At 45.4% G+C, this 24,786-nt stretch overlaps 1 protein-coding gene across 1 annotated transcript in view; it reads right to left on the reverse strand.

Annotated features, from left to right (window-relative positions):
- Window positions 1-24,786, reverse strand: part of LOC143817632 (uncharacterized) — a 61,402-nt gene that overhangs the window by 14,619 nt on the left and 21,997 nt on the right. The window contains exons 2-3 of the mRNA XM_077299124.1: window positions 18,465-18,913; window positions 474-526 (exon numbers count right to left, since the gene is read on the reverse strand). Of these exons, the coding sequence (XP_077155239.1) occupies window positions 474-526; window positions 18,465-18,913 (502 nt within the window). The remainder of the gene's footprint in view (window positions 1-473; window positions 527-18,464; window positions 18,914-24,786) is intronic.

Genomic DNA, 24,786 nt, shown 5'->3' on the forward strand with positions numbered 1-24,786 from the left:
TCATGCCCCTATGGGTGTGATAACATAACTTACAAGCGCTGCGTCATCAGTAGAGCTATACTTACTGTGATGACACAGCATTTTATCTTAATTAAGCAGACATCGATTTTTAGTAAGCCAGGAGGAATAGACTGTTATCTATATGTTGACTATTGAATTTATGTGTTTCTTTCTTGTCGGTCAAGAGTCTGAAATGTTGACTCTTCTTGTAGGTTAAATTGATATTTGTAAATTGACAAATGGTTGTTATTTATCTCATATTTACCTTATATCAGCTCCTACAGCTTATTGTACTGTTATCTTTGCAAAACAGGGATGCAGAGTCACTGAACAATGATGTTTGCTGATATGTTGATTATACATTATGCCATGCCATGTATTTTGTTGACATTCAAAACAGATGAGGAAAAACTATGAATATGGATTAAATAATCAAATAATGCAAGTTACTCTCATCACCCCTTCCCCTTTACCTGTGAATGATGGCTTGTAGAACAGTTGTGAACTGTAAAAAGGATATAAGCCTCTGTAACAGAATATCCAAGCCATCAAAGAGATCCAAAGATCCAGATAATCAGAGATTCTGTACAAAACCACAGCCAGGATCACTTTACAGAACAGAAGCCAAGACATCATGGCTAGTGATGAGCGAATATACTTGTTACTTGAGATTTCCCGAGCACGCTCGGGTGACCTCCGAGTATTTTTTAGTGCTCGGAGATTTTTCCTCACCTCAGCTGAATGGTTTACATCTCTTAGCCAGCTTGATTACATGTGAGGATTCCCTAGCAACCAGGCAACCCCCACATGTACTTATGCTGGCTAACAAATGTAAATCATTCAGCTGCGGCGATGAAAACTAAATCTCCATGCACTAAAAAATACTCGGAGGTCACCCGAGCGTGCCCGGGAAATCTCGAGTAATGAGTATATTCGCTCATCACTAGTCATGGCTCCATCATGAGGGACACAGATTTGACATTCTATAGGATGTCAGTTTAGCTCCAGTTGAAAGAATACAGATCTGCTCCATTGACCATCAGTGAACCCATGGATACGTTTGGGCATAGTCAGGATTTGGACCCACCGGTCACTTGAGCCCCATGGATATGTTTGTGAAAGCCAGGAATGGGATCCACCAGTCACCTAGATTAATGGAGATGTTTGGAGAAGCCATTGTTATGGTTCTCAATGGCAAGAGAACATAGCCCAGCATACATAGGAACTAGCTCTTGGAAGGATGGAAACTTAAACTGACCATGAACTAAACCTGCCGCACAACTAACAGTAGCCGGGTAGCGTAGCCTGCGTTTTATCCCTAGACGCCCAGCGCCGGCCGGAGGACTAACTAATCCTGGCAGAGGAAAATATAGTCCTGGCTCACCTCTAGAGAAATTTCCCCGAAAGGCAGACAGAGGCCCCCACATATATTGGCGGTGATTTAAGATGAAAATGACAAACGTAGTATGAAAATAGGTTTAGCAAAATCGAGGTCCGCTTACTAGATAGCAGGAAGAAAGAAAGGGTACTTTCATGGTCAGCTGAAAACCCTATCAATACACCATCCTGAAATTACTTTAAGACTCTAGTATTAACTCATAACATCAGAGTGGCAATTTCAGATCACAAGAGCTTTCCAGACACAGAAACGAAACTGCAGCTGTGAACTGGAACAAAATGCAAAAAACAAACAAGGACAAAAGTCCGACTTAGCTGGAAGTTGTCTGGTAGCAGGAACATGCACAGAAAGGCTTCTGATTACAATGTTGACCGGCATGGAAGTGACAGAGGAGCAAGGTTAAATAGCGACTCCCACATCCTGATGGGAACAGGTGAACAGAGGGGATAATGCACACAAGTTCAATTCCACCAGTGGCCACCGGGGGAGCCCAAAATCCAATTTCACAACAGTACCCCCCCCTCAAGGAGGGGGCACCGAACCCTCACCAGAACCACCAGGGCGATCAGGATGAGCCCTATGAAAGGCACGGACCAGATCGGAGGCATGAACATCAGAGGCAGTCACCCAAGAATTATCCTCCTGACCGTATCCCTTCCATTTGACCAGATACTGGAGTTTCCGTCTGGAAACACGGGAGTCCAAGATTTTTTCCACAACGTACTCCAACTCGCCCTCAACCAACACCGGAGCAGGAGGCTCAACGGAAGGCACAACCGGTACCTCATACCTGCGCAACAATGACCGATGAAAAACATTATGAATAGAAAAAGATGCAGGGAGGTCCAAACGGAAGGACACAGGGTTAAGAATCTCCAATATCTTGTACGGGCCGATGAACCGAGGCTTAAACTTAGGAGAAGAAACCCTCATAGGGACAAAACGAGAAGACAACCACACCAAGTCCCCGACACAAAGCCGAGGACCAACCCGACGCCGGCGGTTGGCAAAAAGCTGAGTCTTCTCCTGGGACAACTTCAAATTGTCCACCACCTGCCCCCAAATCTGATGCAACCTCTCCACCACAGCATCCACTCCAGGACAATCCGAAGATTCCACCTGACCGGAGGAAAATCGAGGATGAAACCCCGAATTACAGAAAAAAGGAGACACCAAGGTGGCAGAGCTGGCCCGATTATTGAGGGCAAACTCCGCTAAAGGCAAAAAAGCAACCCAATCATCCTGATCCGCAGACACAAAACACCTCAAATATGTCTCCAAAGTCTGATTCGTCCGCTCGGTCTGGCCATTAGTCTGAGGATGGAAAGCAGACGAGAAAGACAAATCTATGCCCATCCTAGCACAGAATGCCCGCCAAAATCTAGACACGAATTGGGTTCCTCTGTCAGAAACGATATTCTCCGGAATACCATGCAAACGAACCACATTTTGAAAAAACAGAGGAACCAACTCGGAAGAAGAAGGCAACTTAGGCAGGGGAACCAAATGGACCATCTTAGAGAAACGGTCACACACCACCCAGATGACAGACATCTTCTGAGAAACAGGAAGATCCGAAATAAAATCCATCGAGATGTGCGTCCAAGGCCTCTTCGGGATAGGCAAGGGCAACAACAATCCACTAGCCTGAGAACAACAAGGCTTGGCCCGAGCACAAACGTCACAAGACTGCACAAAGCCTCGTACATCTCGTGACAGGGAAGGCCACCAGAAGGACCTTGCCACCAAATCCCTGGTACCAAAGATTCCAGGATGACCTGCCAACGCAGAAGAATGAACCTCAGAAATGACTTTACTGGTCCAATCATCAGGAACAAACAGTCTACCAGGTGGGCAACGATCAGGTCTATCCGCCTGAAAATCCTGCAAGGCCCGCCGCAGGTCTGGAGAAACGGCAGACAATATCACTCCATCCTTAAGGATACCTGTAGGTTCAGAATTACCAGGGGAGTCAGGCTCAAAACTCCTAGAAAGGGCATCCGCCTTAACATTCTTAGAACCCGGTAGGTATGACACCACAAAATTAAACCGAGAGAAAAACAACGACCAGCGCGCCTGTCTAGGATTCAGGCGTCTGGCGGACTCAAGATAAATTAAATTTTTGTGGTCGGTCAATACCACCACCTGATGTCTAGCCCCCTCAAGCCAATGACGCCACTCCTCAAAAGCCCACTTCATGGCCAAAAGCTCCCGATTCCCAATATCATAATTCCGCTCGGCGGGCGAAAATTTACGAGAAAAAAAAGCACAAGGTTTCATCACGGAGCAGTCGGAACTTCTTTGCGACAAAACCGCCCCAGCTCCGATTTCAGAAGCGTCGACCTCAACCTGAAAAGGAAGAGCAACATCAGGCTGACGCAACACAGGGGCGGAAGAAAAGCAGCGCTTAAGCTCCCGAAAGGCCTCCACAGCAGCAGGGGACCAATCAGCAACATCAGCACCCTTCTTAGTCAAATCAGTCAATGGTTTAACAACATCAGAAAAACCAGCAATAAATCGACGATAAAAGTTAGCAAAGCCCAAAAATTTCTGAAGACTCTTAAGAGAAGAGGGTTGCGTCCAATCACAAATAGCCCGAACCTTGACAGGATCCATCTCGATGGAAGAGGGGGAAAAAATGTATCCCAAGAAGGAAATCTTTTGAACCCCAAAAACGCACTTAGAACCCTTCACACACAAGGAATTAGACCGCAAAACCTGAAAAACCCTCCTGACCTGCTGGACATGAGAGTCCCAGTCATCCGAAAAAATCAGAATATCATCCAGATACACGATCATAAATTTATCCAAATAATCACGGAAAATGTCATGCATAAAGGACTGAAAGACTGAAGGGGCATTTGAAAGGCCAAAAGGCATCACCAAATACTCAAAGTGGCCCTCGGGCGTATTAAATGCGGTTTTCCACTCATCCCCCTGCTTAATTCGCACCAAATTATACGCCCCACGGAGATCTATCTTAGAGAACCACTTGGCCCCCTTTATGCGAGCAAACAAATCAGTCAGCAGTGGCAACGGATATTGATATTTAACCGTGATTTTATTCAAAAGCCGATAATCAATACACGGCCTCAAAGAGCCATCTTTCTTAGACACAAAGAAAAAACCGGCTCCTAAGGGAGATGACGAAGGACGAATATGTCCCTTTTCCAAGGACTCCTTTATATATTCTCGCATAGCAGCATGTTCAGGCACAGACAGATTAAATAAACGACCCTTAGGGTATTTACTACCCGGAATCAAATCTATGGCACAATCGCACTCCCGGTGCGGAGGTAATGAACCAAGCTTAGGTTCTTCAAAAACGTCACGATAGTCAGACAAGAATTCAGGAATCTCAGAGGGAATAGATGACGAAATGGAAACCAAAGGTACGTCCCCATGCATCCCCTTACATCCCCAGCTTAACACAGACATAGCGTTCCAGTCGAGGACTGGGTTATGAGATTGCAGCCATGGCAATCCAAGCACCAACACATCATGTAGATTATACAGCACAAGAAAGCGAATAATCTCCTGATGATCCGGATTAATTCGCATAGTTACTTGTGTCCAGTATTGTGGTTTATTACTAGCCAATGGGGTGGAGTCAATCCCCTTCAGAGGTATAGGAGTTTCAAGAGGCTCTAAATCATACCCACAGCGTTTGGCAAAGGACCAATCCATAAGACTCAAAGCGGCGCCAGAGTCGACATAGGCATCCGCGGTAATAGATGATAAAGAACAAATCAGGGTCACAGATAGAATAAACTTAGACTGAAAAGTGCCAATTGAAACTGACTTATCAAGCTTCTTAGTACGCTTAGAGCATGCTGATATAACATGAGATGAATCACCACAATAAAAGCACAACCCATTTTTTCGTCTAAAATTCTGCCGTTCGCTTCTGGACAGAATTCTATCACATTGCATATTCTCTGGCGTCTTCTCAGTAGACACCGCCAAATGGTGCACAGGTTTGCGCTCCCGCAGACGTCTATCGATCTGGATAGCCATTGTCATGGACTCATTCAGACCCGCAGGCACAGGGAACCCCACCATAACATCCTTAACGGCATCAGAGAGACCCTCTCTGAAATTCGCCGCCAGGGCGCACTCATTCCACTGAGTAAGCACAGACCATTTACGGAATTTTTGGCAGTATATTTCAACTTCATCTTGCCCCTGAGATAGGGACATCAAGGCTTTTTCCGCCTGAAGCTCTAAATGAGGTTCCTCATAAAGCAACCCCAAGGCCAGAAAAAACGCATCCACATTGAGCAACGCAGGATCCCCTGGAGCCAATGCAAAAGCCCAATCTTGAGGGTCGCCCCGGAGCAAGGAAATCACAATCCTGACCTGCTGAGCAGGATCTCCAGCAGAGCGAGATTTCAGGGACAAAAACAACTTGCAATTATTTTTGAAATTTTGAAAGCAAGATCTATTCCCTGAGAAAAATTCAGGCAAAGGAATTCTAGGTTCAGATATAGGAACATGAACAACAAAATCTTGTAAATTTTGAACTTTCGTGGTGAGATTATTCAAACCTGCAGCTAAACTCTGAATATCCATTTTAAACAGGTGAACCCAGAGCCATTCCAGGATTAGAAGGAGAGAGAGAGAGGAAGGCTGCAATATAGGCAGACTTGCAAGTGATTCAATTGAAAGCACACTCAGAACTGAAGGAAAAAAAAATAAAAAAATTTTCAGCAGACTTCTTTTTTCTCTCCTTTCTCTGCCAATTAATTTAACCCTTTGTGGGCCGGTCAAACTGTTATGGTTCTCAATGGCAAGAGAACATAGCCCAGCATACATAGGAACTAGCTCTTGGAAGGATGGAAACTTAAACTGACCATGAACTAAACCTGCCGCACAACTAACAGTAGCCGGGTAGCGTAGCCTGCGTTTTATCCCTAGACGCCCAGCGCCGGCCGGAGGACTAACTAATCCTGGCAGAGGAAAATATAGTCCTGGCTCACCTCTAGAGAAATTTCCCCGAAAGGCAGACAGAGGCCCCCACATATATTGGCGGTGATTTAAGATGAAAATGACAAACGTAGTATGAAAATAGGTTTAGCAAAATCGAGGTCCGCTTACTAGATAGCAGGAAGAAAGAAAGGGTACTTTCATGGTCAGCTGAAAACCCTATCAATACACCATCCTGAAATTACTTTAAGACTCTAGTATTAACTCATAACATCAGAGTGGCAATTTCAGATCACAAGAGCTTTCCAGACACAGAAACGAAACTGCAGCTGTGAACTGGAACAAAATGCAAAAAACAAACAAGGACAAAAGTCCGACTTAGCTGGAAGTTGTCTGGTAGCAGGAACATGCACAGAAAGGCTTCTGATTACAATGTTGACCGGCATGGAAGTGACAGAGGAGCAAGGTTAAATAGCGACTCCCACATCCTGATGGGAACAGGTGAACAGAGGGGATAATGCACACAAGTTCAATTCCACCAGTGGCCACCGGGGGAGCCCAAAATCCAATTTCACAACAAGCCATGTTATGACCCTCCTGTCACCTGGCCTTGTACCTCAATGGACTGTCATCTTCCTAAGCTGGTCGTTAACTCCTCTCTGTACATGCCACAGGTGGTGGTAGTCGGCTCTGGAAGCGGCTCTTATCCTGGCGAGTCAGGAGACTCTGTAATTTTCACCATCTTGGGTGTTTTGCTGGGACTGTTCTATGTGTTATTTGCCTGCTTTGAGGTTCAATAAAGTATTGCTACACTGTTTTTCACTGTGTAGTCTGAGTAGAATTACGTCCACGGTTATAGGAGAGTGGGCTTTTGGTGGGATGATCCCTGGTCCATATGGTTTTCGTTAGTGGACTAGGGCACCCGCTGATTCTTACTTACTTCTTGCATTCCGGCTTCTTCCCCTCTCATTACTGATCCTCTGAAGCCGGATGTATGCATCCCGGCTTCAGTGAGGCATAATGCACATTATCGGAAGTACAGAGACTTAATACAGGGACTGTTAGGCAGGGAATTTATATATGCAGACACAACTAATGATGGTTCTGGGAGCACAGGGGACATGACAGGTTCACTTTAAATCAACGAAGTATATATGCCACAGTTAGAAAGCTCTCATGTATCCTTTGCATCAGACTCAATTTTTTTAGCCTGATCCATCTCAATGAATCAGACCTGATGGGAAAACTAATGCAAAAATGTCATCAGGATGGCCATTGGGCTTTTACAAGATTCAATCACACAGAACTTGGGCCAGATGTTAAATTAAATATTATGATCAAGCAACCACACCTGTACGTGTCTGAAGTGAAAAAAAATAATGTACCAGAAAGGTGGGAATAATCCCACTGCAAACAATGGTATCAGTTCCTAATCAGATTCAATCTGAAGTTTCAATACTTATATTTTATTTCAAATCAACTACCAATAACCATAGCTAGACAGGGTTCACATACAGTAATTTTGTTGCATCAGACTCAGTTTTTTCGAGTCCGATGTAACTCAATGGATCAGAATTGATTGCAAAACTGATGAAAAAATGGATCAGCTGCCATCCGTCCTTTTTTAACATTTACACCCATTTGCTGGTCTGTGACAAGATGCCATTGTTATTTGAAATGTTGTGATCAAGCCATCAGACAGGCACCTGCCCTGTGTGGACCAAAAGCTGATGTGCTGGATAGACGGGAATGATTCCATTGTAGACCATGAGGTCATGTCTTGTATCAATGTCCATCTGAACTTTTGCTATACAATGGAAGAAAACAAAAAATCCAGCATCAGCCATATGTAAACCTAGCTTTACAGCACTACTGGATTGTAGTTAGAGCAAGTCTTGGGCTTCCTCCTCACTTCCGGTTTTACAATCTGCACAGGATCCGTCAAAATGTTGAAAAGACGGATCCTGTGCAGATTGTAAAAAACGGGTGCACTGGGCCCGTCTTTCTGACGGACCCATCAAGGCTATGTGCACCTGTTGTGTATGCGCCTTCGCAGTGGTTTCCGCTGCGAAAACGCATACACAACACAAACCAGGTTAAAAAAAAAAAAATCGCAGTATTCTCACCTACCGGCGTCCCGTGCAGCGATGCTCGCGGCAGCTACCGCTCCTAGTAATACATTGCGAAATCTCTAGAGAAGTTGCGGTCTCGCGAGATTTCACAATGTATTACTAGGAACGCTAATTGCCGGGAGCATCGGTGACGCTGCGCGGGATGACAGTAGGTGAGAATACTGCGATGTTTTATTTTTTTAATTATTTTTAACATTATATCTTGTTACTATTGATGCTGCATAGGCAGCATCAATAGTAAAAAGAGAAATTGAAATGACGGGAAATTCTTCCACGCATGCTCAGTTTGAAAAGACGGGACCTGTCGCTGGATTCTTGCTTTTCACAGGCAGCGTCGCTGACCAATTTTCTGACGTGCAGAAAAACGTTCCTCTGAACGTTTTCTCTGCCCAACGGACCGTTTTTTTTTAAAGCAGGATCCAGTGCACGGCGGATGAAACAGATGGCCATCCGTCACAATCCGTCACTAATACAAGTCTATGAGAAAATGCAGGATCCTGCAAATTTTTTTGCAGGATCCTGCATTCTCAAAAATCGACGGATTGTGACGGGAGCTGAAAAACGGAAGTGTGAAAGAGGCTTTACACACCGGTGGTCAGATTATTTTCAAACAAACAACTTTACTTTGATTAGGTTATTTAGAAATAATGCATTAGGATGTAAAACAATATTTTTCCCCGGCAAGAGAAGAGCTACAACTCAAGAGCATATTATCTTATTTACAAATACTAAAATCCTGCTAAAACATAATATAACAAGTATGTAACCCTTAAATATATGGTTTATGTTTATTGTTTAATTTTTATTTGACTGTGATACAGTATTTTCTGTTTTTCTGCTTTTAATCTTTAACTTGCAAGCAACATGAATGTGTAGGCACTAGAGGGAGCTGCTTCTACACAGATGCATTGATTGCTTGTGATAATAGTAAAACTGAAGCTATGGCCCTCAATTGCTTCTGCATGAGCTTGTTAGATATAAATTAATTATTGCTGCACTAAAGAAATTATGTGCCTCTAAGAGAAATAAGAAGCTAATTTACAAATCACTGTGCTAAGCTGTGTGATTATGTTTTATTGTATTTCTCTCCATTTTACTGTAGGATTCAGCTCTGGTAGTCATCATATTTTCAATTACCTCTTTACTATTTGCCTCTACTTTATTTAGGAATCATTAGTTTTAATGTCACAATGTTCATATATGTGGTTAGCAGCACTTGAATAGAGATGTATGGAATGAACAATTATGGTTAAAGCCACAGAGCACCGTTTTGATTAAATACAATTGTTAGTTTTGTGAAGGAAGGATTAACAATGCAGTTTTCAGCTTCTGAGGGATTTTGACTTCACATTTGCTCAGGATTATTTTCATTAATTCATTAATTAATTCATTCATTCATTCATTCAATAACTCTGAAAAACTTCATTAACCAATGAATAATTTGCTTTTTGTTTAAAACCCATTTCATTTCACTTTTTTAGACTATAGTTCTAAATAGGGTGTTACATACTGGACAAAGTCATATAATCTGGATTTTACATGAAAAGTCCCCATAAATGCGATACATTTTTATATGGCCGTAAATATAGTCCCATTTAAATGCAGTCTTGAATATGAAGCTTTAGGCTGGGACACATGTCATGTGGAATACAACCGTCATTATGATGTAATATAGTAGTGCATACTGCATTCGTGTCACAGTCAAAGTTGCCATATAGCTTAAACTTTGTTTCTTACTAAATGTGTACCTTATTGGGAGCATGACTGTGTGCATGTCACAACAGTATAGAGGATGGTCAAAAATACACAGGGGACAGATTTCCTGGATCAACAAATTCCTTGATCCATTATCAAGCTGAATTATTCAGTAAAGTAGGAAAGACTTATAATTAAACTAGTGATGATAATATTCATAATCGCTATACTCGATACGAGTACTTTGTAAAAATCGCGTATTAGTTCCAAATAGCGAGTACAATGCAAGTCAATGGGAAGTACGAGTAATTTTCTGCTGGACCCTACAAAGGGCCTGGGGGCCTGAGGAAAAGGCTGAAATGGATGGGAAAGTGATGAAACAGAATGGGAAGAGCCTGGAGAATATGCCTGCATGCATTTCTGACTCATATGGTTTCTGGGAATAAAGGCCCCGTCTCACATAGCGAGATCGCTAGCGAGATCGCTGCTGAGTCACTAGTTTTGTGACGCAACAGCGACCTCAGTAGCGATCTCGCTATGTGTGACACGTACCAGCGATCAGGCCCCTGCTGCGAGATCGCTGGTCGTGTCGGAATGGCCTGGACCTTTTTTTGGTCGTTGAGGTCCCGCTGACATCGCTGAATCGGTGTGTGTGTCTTTTTTTTGGTAACCAGGGTAAACATCGGGTTACTAAGCGCGGCCCTGCGCTTAGTAACCCGATGTTTACCCTGGTTACCCGGGTGCTGCAGGGGGACTTCGGCATCGTTGAAGACAGTTTCAACGATGCCAAAGTCGTTCCCCTGATCGTTGGTCGCTGGAGAGAGCTGTCTGTGTGACAGCTCCCCAGCGACCACACAACGACTTACCAACGATCACGGCCAGGTCGTATCGCTGGTCGTGATCGTTGGTAAATCGCTATGTGAGACGGGGCCTTAAGTTTGTCGCAGTATTACGCCACTTTTACAGATAAACAAGAACAACTACCAAACCTAACCTAGTTTGTGCTTAACACATGAAAAAGGTTAAGAAACAGTTTTTCCTGCATAATCACTTTTAACGTTTGTTCACACATACTGTTGTAGTTTTTTAGCCTTTTACAATTGTGCGGTCCCTGACTTATACATTTTGTAGGTCCCTCTCTCATACATCATTTTAGTTAGCTATTCTCAAGCACTTTACAAGGCCAGCTACAACATACCAGTAGGTATGTTGATATTTGAGCTGAGAGGCCTCAGGTGGCCCTGTAATATGTGTTTTGGAGGGACTGCTGTTACTTATACATTTGGGCGGTTACTTATTTCTTCTCGGCTCCCACATTACATGCATATACAGTACAGACCAAAAGTTTGGATACACCTTCTCATTTAAAGATTTTTCTGTATTTTCATGACTATGAAAATAGTACATTCACACTGAAGCAGGGCTGCCACTAGAAATTTTGGGGCCCCATACTGGCAAAATTTTTGGGGCCCCCTTGAGACTCCACCCAGGCTCCACCCCAGCCCCGCCTCCATCCCTCGAACCGTCTACAGTCCCACCGCTCTCTCTTGGAAAAACTCCACTTCTCACCTATCACACATTAAGGCCATGTGCACACACTGCGGATTCCATTGCGGAATTTTCCGCAGCGGATTTGATAAATCCGCAGGGCAAAACTGCTGCGGTTTTTCCTGCGGATTTATCGCGGTTTCTATTGTGGATTCCGCTGCGGGTTTACACCTGCAGTTTTCTATTGGAGCAGGTGTAAACCCGCAGCGGAATCCGCACAAAGAATTGACATGCTGCGGAATGTAAACCGCTGCATTTCTGTGCGGTTTTTTCCGCAGCATGTGCACTGCGGATTTAGTTTCCCATAGGTTTACATTATACTGTAAACACATGGGAAACTGCTGCGGATCCGCAGCAAAATCCGCAGCGTGTGCACATATCCTTACAGTTCCCATCACCATATCACACATATAGCCAGCAGCTTTTGTTTTGGCCAAAAGATTTTTTAAGCCACCACCATAACACGGTAGACACTTTTGGCCGGGCCCTACTCTGCTGTAGCCTACTAAATATTTGTTAAAATATGCAATACAATTTAGGTATATTTTTAATTATTTTTCAATTTTTAAAATGACCAATAATATCACATACAAGGAACAAATACCACCGCACCATGACCAGACCACATATTACCACCACATAGTGACTAAATAATAGCACATACAAGGAACAAATACCACCACACCATGTCCAGACCACATATTACCACCACATAGTGACTGAATACAATACTGATCAGTAATAAAAAAAACCCCACAATACTAATATCACCATCAGTGCCATTATACACAGGAGATGTGTACTTAGTATGCAGTGTCTGTGTAGAGGTTATACAGTGATCACTGGTGACATTATACACAGGACCTCTGTATATAGTATACTGTGTATAGTGTCAGTGTATAGGTAACACACTGACTCACCAGTGACGTCTCTAGGTGAAGTCCTTCATCTTTCATCCAGCACAGACTGCCATCACTTCATCCAGGCAGGACTTGTCTCTGCAGGAAATAACACAGTTATCTCAAGCTCCGCTAGCAGAACACATTACTTAATTTTTTCCAACTTCTACATTACACCACATGAAGAAAAAAAGGCGACATAGTGTCATTCTAGACAGTAACAGGACCGCCCCCCCATTTAAAACAGTGTCCTCAAAAAATAAAATAAATAGATCACTGCAGTAATAATATCCCTTAACCCCTTTACCCCCAAGGGTGGTTTGCACGTTATGGACCGGGCCAATTTTTACAATTCTGACCACTGTCCCTTTATAAGGTTATAACTCTGGAACGCTTCAATGGATCCCAGTGATTCTGACACTGTTTTCTCGTGACATATAGTACTTCATGATAATGGTAAAATTTCTTTGATATTACCTGCATTTATTTGTGAAAAAAATGGAAATTTGGCAAAAATTTTGAAAATTTAGCAAATTTCCAACTGAATTTTTATGCAATTAAATCACAGAGATACGTCACACAAAATACTTAATAAGTAACATTTCCCACATGTCTACTTTACATCAGCACAATTTTGGAACCAAAATTTTTTTTTGTTAGAGAGTTATAAGGGTTAAAAGTTGACCAGCAATTTCTCATTTTTACAACACCATTTTTTTTTAGGGACCACATCTCATTTAAAGTCATTTGGAGGGGTCTATATGATAGAAAATACCCAAGTGTGACACCATTCTAAAAACTGCACCCCTCAAGGTGCTCAAAACCACATTCAAGAACTTTATTAACCCTTCAGGTGTTTCACAGAAATTTTTGCAATGTTTAAATAAAAATGAACATTTAACTTTTTTTCCCCAAAAATTTACTTCAGCTCCAATTTGTTTTATTTTACCAAGAGTAACAGGAGAAAATGGACCCCAAAAGTTGTTGTACAATTTGTCGTGAGTACGCCGATACCCCAAATGTTGGGGTAAACCACTGTTTGGACGCATGGCAGAGCTCGGAAGGGAAGGAGTGCCGTTTAACATTTCAATGCAAAATTGACAGGAATTGAGATGGAACGCCATGTTGCGTTTGGAGAGCCACTGATGTGCCTAAACATTGAAACCCCACACAAGTGACACCATTTTGGAAAGTAGACCCCCTAAGGAACTTATCTAGAGGTGTGGTGAGCACTTTGACCCACCAAGTGCTTCACAGAAGTTTATAATGCAGAACCGTAAAAATAAAAAATCATTTTTTTTCACAAAAATTATCTTTTCGCCCCCAATTTTTTATTTTCCCAAGGGTAACAGGAGAAATTGGACCCCCAAAGTTGTTGTCCAATTTGTCCTGAGGGCGCTGATACCCCACATGTGGGGGGAACCACCGTTTGGGTGCATGGGAGGGCTCGGAAGGGAAGGAGCGCCATTTGGAATGCAGACTTAGATGGAATGGTCTGCAGGCGTCACATTGCGTTTGCAGAGCCCCTATTGTACCTAAACAGTAGAAACCCCCCACAAGTGACCCCATATTGGAAACTAGACCCCCCAAGGAACTTATCTAGATGTGTTGTGAAAACTTTGAACCCCCAAGTGTTTCACTACAGTTTATAACGCAGAGCCGTGAAAATAAAAAATCTTTTTTTCCCACAAAAATTATTTTTTAGCCCCCATTTTTGTATTTTCCCAAGGGTAACAGGAGAAATTGGACCCCAAAAGTTGTTGTCCAATGTGTCCTGAGTACGCTGATACCCCATATGTTGGGGTAAACCCCTGTTTGTGCGCACGGGAGAGCTCGGAAGGGAAGGAGCACTGTTTTACTTTTTCAACGCAGTATTGGCTGGAATTGAGATCGGACGCCATGTCGCGTTTGGTGAGCCCCTGATGTGCCTAAACAGTGGAAACCCCACAATTATAACTGAAACCCTAATGCAAACACACCCCTAACCTTAATCCCAACAGTAACCCTAACCACACCTCTAACCCAGACACACCCCTAACCCTAATCCCAACCCTATTCCCAACCGTTAATGTAATCCAAACCCTAAACCTAACTTTAGCCCCAACCCTAACTTTAGCCCCAACCCTAACTGTAGCCTTAACCCCTTAACCCTAGCCCCAACCCTAACCCTAGCCCTAACCCTAGCCCTAACCCTAGCCATATCCCTAACCCTAACCCTAACCCTAGCCCTAACCCTAATGGGAAAATGGAAATAAATACGTTTTTTTAATTATTCAATTTTTCCCTAACTAAGGGGGTGATGAAGGGGGGTTTGATTTACTTTTATAGCTGGTTTTTTAGCGGATTTGTATGATTGGCAGCCATCACACACTGAAAGACGCTTTTTATTGCAAAAAATATTTTTTGCATTACCACATTTTGAGAGCTATAATTTTTCCATATTTGAGTCCATAGAGTCATGTGAGGTCTTGTTTTTTGCAGGACGAGTTGACGTTTTTATTGGTAACAATTTCAGGCACGTGACTTTTTTGATCGCTTTTTATTCCAATTTTTGTGAGGCAGAATGACCAAAAACCAGCTATTCATGAATTTTTTTGGGGGGAGGCGTTTATACCGTTCCGCGTTTGGTAAAATTGATAAAGCAGTTTTATTCTTCGGGTCAGTACGATTACAGCGATACCTCATTTGTATCATTTTTTTATGTTTTGGCACTTTTATACGATAAAAACTATTTTATAGAAAAAATAATTATTTTTGCATCGCTTTATTCTGAGGACTATAACTTTTTATTTTTTTGCTGATGATGCTGTATGGTGGCTCATTTTTTGCGGGACAAAATGACGCTTTCAGCGTTACCATGGTTATTTATATCTGTCTTTTTGATTGCGTTTTATTATACTTTTTGTTTGGCGGTATGATAATAAAGTGTTGTTTTTTGCCTCCTTTTTTTTTTTTTCTTACGGTGTTTACTGAAGGGGTTAACTAGTGGGACAGTTTTATAGGTTGGGTCGTTACGGACGTGGCGATACTAAATATGTGTACTTTTATTGTTTTTTTTTATTATTTAGATAAAGAAATGTATTTATGGGAATAATTTTTTTTTTTTTCTTTATTTAGGAATTTTTTTTTTTTTTTTTTTTTACACATGTGGAAATTTTTTTAAAAACTTTTTTACTTTGTCCCAGGGGGGGACATCACAGATCGGTCATCTGACAGTTTGCACAGCACTCTGTCAGATCACCAATCTGACTTAGAGCACTGCAGGTTTACCAGCGCCTGCTCTGAGCAGGCACTCGGTAAGCCACCTCCCTCCCTGCAGGACCAGGATGCCGCGGCCATCTTGGATCCGGGACCTGCAGCGAGGAAGGAGGTAGGAGACCCTCGCAGCAACGCGATCACATCACGCTGCTCCGGGGGTCTCAGGGAAGCACACAGGGAGCCCCCTCCCTGCGCGATGCTTCCCTGTACCGCTGGTACACTGCGATCATGTTTGATCGCAGTGTGCCGGGGGTTAATGTGCCAGGGGCGGTCCGTGACCGCTCGTGGCACATAGCTCCGGATGTCAGCTGCGATAGGCAGGTGACACCTGGCCGCGATCGGCCACGCTCCCCCCGTGAGCGCGGCCGATCGCGCTGGACGTACTATTCCGTCCTTGGGAAGTAGGGCCCACCCCACATGGATGGAATAGTACATCCAATGACAGAAAGGGGTTAATTAGCCCCTATAGTAATAATAATATCCCCCATCCTGGCCCCATGTGTCTCATTCCTGGCTTCAGCCATATGTTCACCCATCCTGCCCTCATGAGTATCCATCCTGCCCCATATGATCTCCCCATCCTGCCCCATCTGTCTCCATCGTATCCATCCTGTCCCATGATCCTGCACGATCTGTCTCCAACCATGCTCCATCTGTCTCCAATCATGCCCCCATGTCTTTCGTCCTGCACTGTATCTCCAATCATACCGTGTATCTCCATTCTGCCCCCTATGGCTCCAATAATGCCCCATGTATCCAATCATGCCCCCTGTGTCTCCATTCTTCCCCATCTGTCTCCAGTCATGCCCCCAGTGTTTCCAGTCATGCCCTGTATCTCCATTCTGCCCTGGTGTCCAGCATTCTGTCCCTGTGTCCAGCATTCTGCCCCTGTATCCAGCATTCTGCCCGTGTCTCACAGTCTGCCCCTCGTGTCCAGCATTCTGCCCATGTCCAGCATTCTGCCCCTATGTCTCACAGTCTGCCCCTGTGTCCAGCATTCTGCCCCGTTTCTCACAGTCTGCCCCTCATGTCCAGCATTCTGCCCCTGTGTCTCAGTCTGCCCCTCGTGTCCAGCATTCTGCCCCTGTGTCCAGCATTCTGCCCCGTGTCTCACATTCTGCCCCTCGTGTCCAGCATTCTGCCCCCGTGTCTCACAGTTTGCCCCTCATGTCCAGCATTCTGCCCCTGTCTCAGTCTGCCCCTCGTGTCCAGCATTCTGCCCCTGTGTCCAGCATTCTGCCCCGTGTCTCACATTCTGCCCCTCATGTCCAGCATTCTGCCCCCATGTCCAGCATTCTGCCCCCGTGTCCAGCATTCTGCCCCCGTGTCTCACATTCTGCCCCTCATGTCCAGCATTCTGCCCCCGTGTCCAGCATTCTGCCCCCGTGTCTCACATTCTGCCCCTCGTTTCCAGCATTCTGCCCCATGTCTCAGTCTGCCCCTCTTGTCCAGCATTCTGCCCTCATGTCCAGCATTCTGCCCCCATGTCTCAGTCTGCCCCTCATGTCCAGCATTCTGCCCCTGTGTCTAGCATTTTGCCCCCGTGTCCAGCATTCTGCCCCTGTGTCCAGCATTCTGCCCCTGTGTCCAGCATCTCTGCCCCAGCGTGTCCAGCATTCTGCCCCTGTGTCCAGCATCTCTGCCCCAGCGTATCCAGCATTCTGCCCCTGTGTCCAGCATCTTTGCCCCAGCGTATCCAGCATTCTGCCTCGGGGCCTCATGGATCGCCGCTCTCAAAAAAAAAACACAAGTTCTTACCTGGCTGTGCTCCTGCGGCGGGCGAAGCTCACTCTCTCCACGCAGGTGAAGCACGCACTCTGACAATGACGTCAGACGCCGGCGACATGCACTCTGCGGCTCAAGTCAGCTACCAGCCTCCGACTGGCTGGCGGCTGTTAACTATTGTCGTGCGGGTGCGGGCCCGCACGTCAATAGCATGCCGCAGCGCCTGTAGGGGGGGCCCGGTGAGCAGATGAGATGGGGCTCGATGCGGGACCCCTCTGCCCACCGGGCCCCATAAGCCAGTCATGGCTGTAATGCCTTGATGGCGGCGCTGCACTAAAGGCATCAAAGCTATGAATTAACACATGTGGAATTATATGCTTAACAAAAAAGTGTGAAAGAACTGAAATTATGTCTTATATAAAGAGATAATCTCTATAGCTAGCAATTTGGCAATGTGCGAGTTTAGTATTTGTGCCTGTAGGTGCATGGCTGGGTATTTACGCTCTCTTTTCAAGCTCTCAGGCACGGACAATTGGACACTTTGCTGGGACAAGGAAGTGGATGTGGTTGATGTTTCTTGTGTGAGCAACCACAGCTTGTGAGTAGGAGGTATGACTGCCTCCTTTCTGAACAGCACTTTCTGAAGGACATAGCCCAGGTGAAATGGCAGATGTTTGACCTGCAAACACAGATTTGGACCCTGGTGTTCCGCCCACCTATTGGGGTGCTTGGCTGCCATGTGGTTTCGCACACTGGTGGTGCTCAGGTTGCCTTTGACCTGGCCTCTGCTCAACTTGATATGGCAGATGCTACAGACTACAATGCTTTTCTCTGAAGGACTTTCTGAAAAAAATTCCACACAGCGGCTAAACACCCACTTGCCCTGACTTGGCGCACAGCGGGGATGCTCTCGGGAACAGTTGACCCAGTTCTGACTGTGTGCAAACCACGGCCCCTTGGTGCCTGTGTTGGTGCTACATATCCATCTTCCTCTGTGTTGCTGTGATGGCTATGCATGCCAACGGTCCATGCCGGATTAGTGGACTCAAAATCCACCTCCTTGTCTTCCATCTCATCCTCCTTCCCAGTTGACATTGTATGCTGACCTGATGGCAACTGTGTCTCATCATTATCAGCCTCCACCTCTGGAGACAGTAAATGATGTTCCTCCAAGTTGCTTTCTTCTGGCCGTAGGTCCTCAAATACTTGAGCATCAACACACGCCACCTCCTCATGTCCCTCTTCAATGCTGCACGGTGATAGGCCAGAGCCAACCAAAGGATACATAGCAAACAGATCCTCGGAGTGGCTAAGCTTGGGGTCTCCTGTGACTGATAATGGTAGGAGGAAGGAGAACCAGCTTCAGAATTGGATGGGCCAGCCTTCTGTATATCAACAGTAGACTGTGTGGTCGAGGAAGATTTGATGATGCTTGACAAATGCGTAGAGACCTTGTCTGCTGTCCAAGTCACAGCCAAAATAGTGGGGTAAATGGCCTGGTGCGTGCTTGGTAGCAGGAAGTAGGAAATGTTTGGACAACTGCTTTGAGTAGTGCACTAAACGCCTTTTTAAGTGGACTAGTGTGGACAGTAGAAGCCAGGCTCTGACCCCAAAAACAGCAGGGAAAATAGACCGGTGCTTTAAAAAAAGGCAGCACTAAATGCTAGTAGTCTGTGTGCTGGAAAAATATTGATTTGCCTCTAACAAGAGTTGTTTTAAGATGGACACTGGAAGAACACTTTAAACTCTCCCTACCTAATACACAATATCTCCCTCCCTGTACTCTGACTTTGTTGTGTGCCTTCAGCTATGATAAGAGCTATTTTATGATGGTATTATGGAGCTAGTGACAGGCTCCTTTAACCCCTTAACCCCCAGAGCTTTTTTTGGTTTTGCGTTTTCGTTTTTCGCTTCCCTTCTTCCCAGAGCCAGGGGCAGATTATCAGAGGGTCAATATGGGCGGTAGCCCAGGGCCCAGTTGTGTGGGGGGGCCCTGGGCTACCACACAGATTGACCCTCTGATAATCTGCCCGAGTGTGACTGAATGCCCGCCGGCATTTATGTGCCCCCAGACCCGGTGGGCAGAGAGAGGGGGCCCGCATCGGGCCCATTCTCATCTGCTCACCGGGCCCCTTCCAGCGCTGCGGCGGTTTCCTATTGACGTGCAGGCACGCGCCCGCACGTCAATAGTTAACAACAGCCGCCAGCCAATTGGAGGCTGGCTGCTGAAGTCGGCCGCAGCGCACAGGTCGCCGGCGTCTGACGTCATTGTCAGTCGCCGGCGAGTGTGCACTGCTGGAGGGAGCTCGCCCCCTGGAGCACAGGTCAGGTGAGGAGAACTCTTTTTTTTTTTTTTTTTTTTTTTGCGAACGGCAATCCGGGGGGCCCTGGGCAATATGCTGGACACACTGGGGCAATGCTGGAGACAATGGGGCAATGCTGAAGACACTGGGGCAATGCTGAAGACACTGGGGCAATGCTGAAGACACTGGGGCAGATTGCTGGACACTGGGGGCAATGCTGGAGACACTGGGGGCAATGCTGGAGACACTGGGGCAGATTGCTGGACACAATGGGGGCAATGCTGGAGACACTGAGGCAATGCTGGAGACACTGAGGCAATGCTGGATGTTGTGAAATTGGATTTTGGGCTCCCCCGGTGGCCACTGGTGGAATTGAACTTGTGTGCATCATCCCCTCTGTTCACCTGTTCCCATCAGGATGTGGGAGTCGCTATTTAACCTTGCTCCTCTGTCACTTCCATGCCGGTCAACATTGTAATCAGAAGCCTTTCTGTGCATGTTCCTGCTACCAGACAACTTCCAGCTAAGTCGGACTTTTGTCCTTGTTTGTTTTTTGCATTTTGTTCCAGTTCACAGCTGCAGTTTCGTTTCTGTGTCTGGAAAGCTCTTGTGATCTGAAATTGCCACTCTGATGTTATGAGTTAATACTAGAGTCTTAAAGTAATTTCAGGATGGTGTATTGATAGGGTTTTCAGCTGACCATGAAAGTACCCTTTCTGTCTTCCTGCTATCTAGTAAGCAGACCTCGATTTTGCTAAACCTATTTTCATACTACGTTTGTCATTTTCATCTTAAATCACCGCCAATATATGTGGGGGCCTCTGTCTGCCTTTCGGGGAAATTTCTCTAGAGGTGAGCCAGGACTATATTTTCCTCTGCCAGGATTAGTTAGTCCTCCGGCCGGCGCTGGGCGTCTAGGGATAAAACGCAGGCTACGCTACCCGGCTACTGTTAGTTGTGCGGCAGGTTTAGTTCATGGTCAGTTTAAGTTTCCATCCTTCCAAGAGCTAGTTCCTATGTATGCTGGGCTATGTTCTCTTGCCATTGAGAACCATAACAGTTTGACCGGCCCACAAAGGGTTAAATTAATTGGCAGAGAAAGGAGAGAAAAAAGAAGTCTGCTGAAAAATTATTATTTTTTTTTTTCCTTCAGTTCTGAGTGTGCTTTCAATTGAATCACTTGCAAGTCTGCCTATATTGCAGCCTTCCTCTCTCTCTCTCCTTCTAATCCTGGAATGGCTCTGTGTTCACCTGTTTAAAATGGATATTCAGAGTTTAGCTGCAGGTTTGAATAATCTCACCACGAAAGTTCAAAATTTACAAGATTTTGTTGTTCATGTTCCTATATCTGAACCTAGAATTCCTTTGCCTGAATTTTTCTCAGGGAATAGATCTTGCTTTCAAAATTTCAAAAATAATTGCAAGTTGTTTTTGTCCCTGAAATCTCGCTCTGCTGGAGATCCTGCTCAGCAGGTCAGGATTGTGATTTCCTTGCTCCGGGGCGACCCTCAAGATTGGGCTTTTGCATTGGCTCCAGGGGATCCTGCGTTGCTCAATGTGGATGCGTTTTTTCTGGCCTTGGGGTTGCTTTATGAGGAACCTCATTTAGAGCTTCAGGCGGAAAAAGCCTTGATGTCCCTATCTCAGGGGCAAGATGAAGTTGAAATATACTGCCAAAAATTCCGTAAATGGTCTGTGCTTACTCAGTGGAATGAGTGCGCCCTGGCGGCGAATTTCAGAGAGGGTCTCTCTGATGCCGTTAAGGATGTTATGGTGGGGTTCCCTGTGCCTGCGGGTCTGAATGAGTCCATGACAATGGCTATCCAGATCGATAGACGTCTGCGGGAGCGCAAACCTGTGCACCATTTGGCGGTGTCTACTGAGAAGACGCCAGAGAATATGCAATGTGATAGAATTCTGTCCAGAAGCGAACGGCAGAATTTTAGACGAAAAAATGGGTTGTGCTTTTATTGTGGTGATTCAACTCATGTTATATCAGCATGCTCTAAGCGTACTAAGAAGCTTGATAAGTCAGTTTCAATTGGCACTTTTCAGTCTAAGTTTATTCTATCTGTGACCCTGATTTGTTCTTTATCATCTATTACCGCGGATGCCTATGTCGACTCTGGCGCCGCTTTGAGTCTTATGGATTGGTCCTTTGCCAAACGCTGTGGGTATGATTTAGAGCCTCTTGAAACTCCTATACCTCTGAAGGGGATTGACTCCACCCCATTGGCTAGTAATAAACCACAATACTGGACACAAGTAACTATGCGAATTAATCCGGATCATCAGGAGATTATTCGCTTTCTTGTGCTGTATAATCTACATGATGTGTTGGTGCTTGGATTGCCATGGCTGCAATCTCATAACCCAGTCCTCGACTGGAACGCTATGTCTGTGTTAAGCTGGGGATGTAAGGGGATGCATGGGGACGTACCTTTGGTTTCCATTTCGTCATCTATTCCCTCTGAGATTCCTGAATTCTTGTCTGACTATCGTGACGTTTTTGAAGAACCTAAGCTTGGTTCATTACCTCCGCACCGGGAGTGCGATTGTGCCATAGATTTGATTCCGGGTAGTAAATACCCTAAGGGTCGTTTATTTAATCTGTCTGTGCCTGAACATGCTGCTATGCGAGAATATATAAAGGAGTCCTTGGAAAAGGGACATATTCGTCCTTCGTCATCTCCCTTAGGAGCCGGTTTTTTCTTTGTGTCTAAGAAAGATGGCTCTTTGAGGCCGTGTATTGATTATCGGCTTTTGAATAAAATCACGGTTAAATATCAATATCCGTTGCCACTGCTGTGGAGGCCTTTCGGGAGCTTAAGCGCCGCTTTTCTTCCGCCCCTGTGTTGCGTCAGCCTGATGTTGCTCTTCCTTTTCAGGTTGAGGTCGACGCTTCTGAAATCGGAGCTGGGGCGGTTTTGTCGCAAAGAAGTTCCGACTGCTCCGTGATGAAACCTTGTGCTTTTTTTTCTCGTAAATTTTCGCCCGCCGAGCGGAATTATGATATTGGGAATCGGGAGCTTTTGGCCATGAAGTGGGCTTTTGAGGAGTGGCGTCATTGGCTTGAGGGGGCTAGACATCAGGTGGTGGTATTGACCGACCACAAAAATTTAATTTATCTTGAGTCCGCCAGACGCCTGAATCCTAGACAGGCGCGCTGGTCGTTGTTTTTCTCTCGGTTTAATTTTGTGGTGTCATACCTACCGGGTTCTAAGAATGTTAAGGCGGATGCCCTTTCTAGGAGTTTTGAGCCTGACTCCCCTGGTAATTCTGAACCTACAGGTATCCTTAAGGATGGAGTGATATTGTCTGCCGTTTCTACAGACCTTCGGCGGGCCTTGCAGGATTTTCAGGCGGATAGACCTGATCGTTGCCCACCTGGTAGACTGTTTGTTCCTGATGATTGGACCAGTAAAGTCATTTCTGAAGTTCATTCTTCTGCGTTGGCAGGTCATCCTGGAATCTTTGGTACCAGGGATTTGGTGGCAAGGTCCTTCTGGTGGCCTTCCCTGTCACGAGATGTACGAGGCTTTGTGCAGTCTTGTGACGTTTGTGCTCGGGCCAAGCCTTGTTGTTCTCGGGCTAGTGGATTGTTGTTGCCCTTGCCTATCCCGAAGAGGCCTTGGACGCACATCTCGATGGATTTTATTTCGGATCTTCCTGTTTCTCAGAAGATGTCTGTCATCTGGGTGGTGTGTGACCGTTTCTCTAAGATGGTCCATTTGGTTCCCCTGCCTAAGTTGCCTTCTTCTTCCGAGTTGGTTCCTCTGTTTTTTCAAAATGTGGTTCGTTTGCATGGTATTCTGGAGAATATCGTTTCTGACAGAGGAACCCAATTCGTGTCTAGATTTTGGCGGGCATTCTGTGCTAGGATGGGCATAGATTTGTCTTTCTCGTCTGCTTTCCATCCTCAGACTAATGGCCAGACCGAGCGGACGAATCAGACTTTGGAGACATATTTGAGGTGTTTTGTGTCTGCAGATCAGGATGATTGGGTTGCTTTTTTGCCTTTAGCGGAGTTTGCCCTCAATAATCGGGCCAGCTCTGCCACCTTGGTGTCTCCTTTTTTCTGTAATTCGGGGTTTCATCCTCGATTTTCCTCCGGTCAGGTGGAATCTTCGGATTGTCCTGGAGTGGATGCTGTGGTGGAGAGGTTGCATCAGATTTGGGGGCAGGTGGTGGACAATTTGAAGTTGTCCCAGGAGAAGACTCAGCTTTTTGCCAACCGCCGGCGTCGGGTTGGTCCTCGGCTTTGTGTCGGGGATTTGGTGTGGTTGTCTTCTCGTTTTGTCCCTATGAGGGTTTCTTCTCCTAAGTTTAAGCCTCGGTTCATCGGCCCGTACAAGATATTGGAGATTCTTAACCCTGTGTCCTTCCGTTTGGACCTCCCTGCATCTTTTTCTATTCATAATGTTTTTCATCGGTCATTGTTGCGCAGGTATGAGGTACCGGTTGTGCCTTCCGTTGAGCCTCCTGCTCCGGTGTTGGTTGAGGGCGAGTTGGAGTACGTTGTGGAAAAAATCTTGGACTCCCGTGTTTCCAGACGGAAACTCCAGTATCTGGTCAAATGGAAGGGATACGGTCAGGAGGATAATTCTTGGGTGACTGCCTCTGATGTTCATGCCTCCGATCTGGTCCGTGCCTTTCATAGGGCTCATCCTGATCGCCCTGGTGGTTCTGGTGAGGGTTCGGTGCCCCCTCCTTGAGGGGGGGGTACTGTTGTGAAATTGGATTTTGGGCTCCCCCGGTGGCCACTGGTGGAATTGAACTTGTGTGCATCATCCCTTCTGTTCACCTGTTCCCATCAGGATGTGGGAGTCGCTATTTAACCTTGCTCCTCTGTCACTTCCATGCCGGTCAACATTGTAATCAGAAGCCTTTCTGTGCATGTT

The sequence above is a fragment of the Ranitomeya variabilis genome, chromosome 3 (assembly GCF_051348905.1).
Source record: "Ranitomeya variabilis isolate aRanVar5 chromosome 3, aRanVar5.hap1, whole genome shotgun sequence".
In the NCBI taxonomy this organism is placed as follows: Eukaryota; Metazoa; Chordata; class Amphibia; order Anura; family Dendrobatidae; genus Ranitomeya; species Ranitomeya variabilis.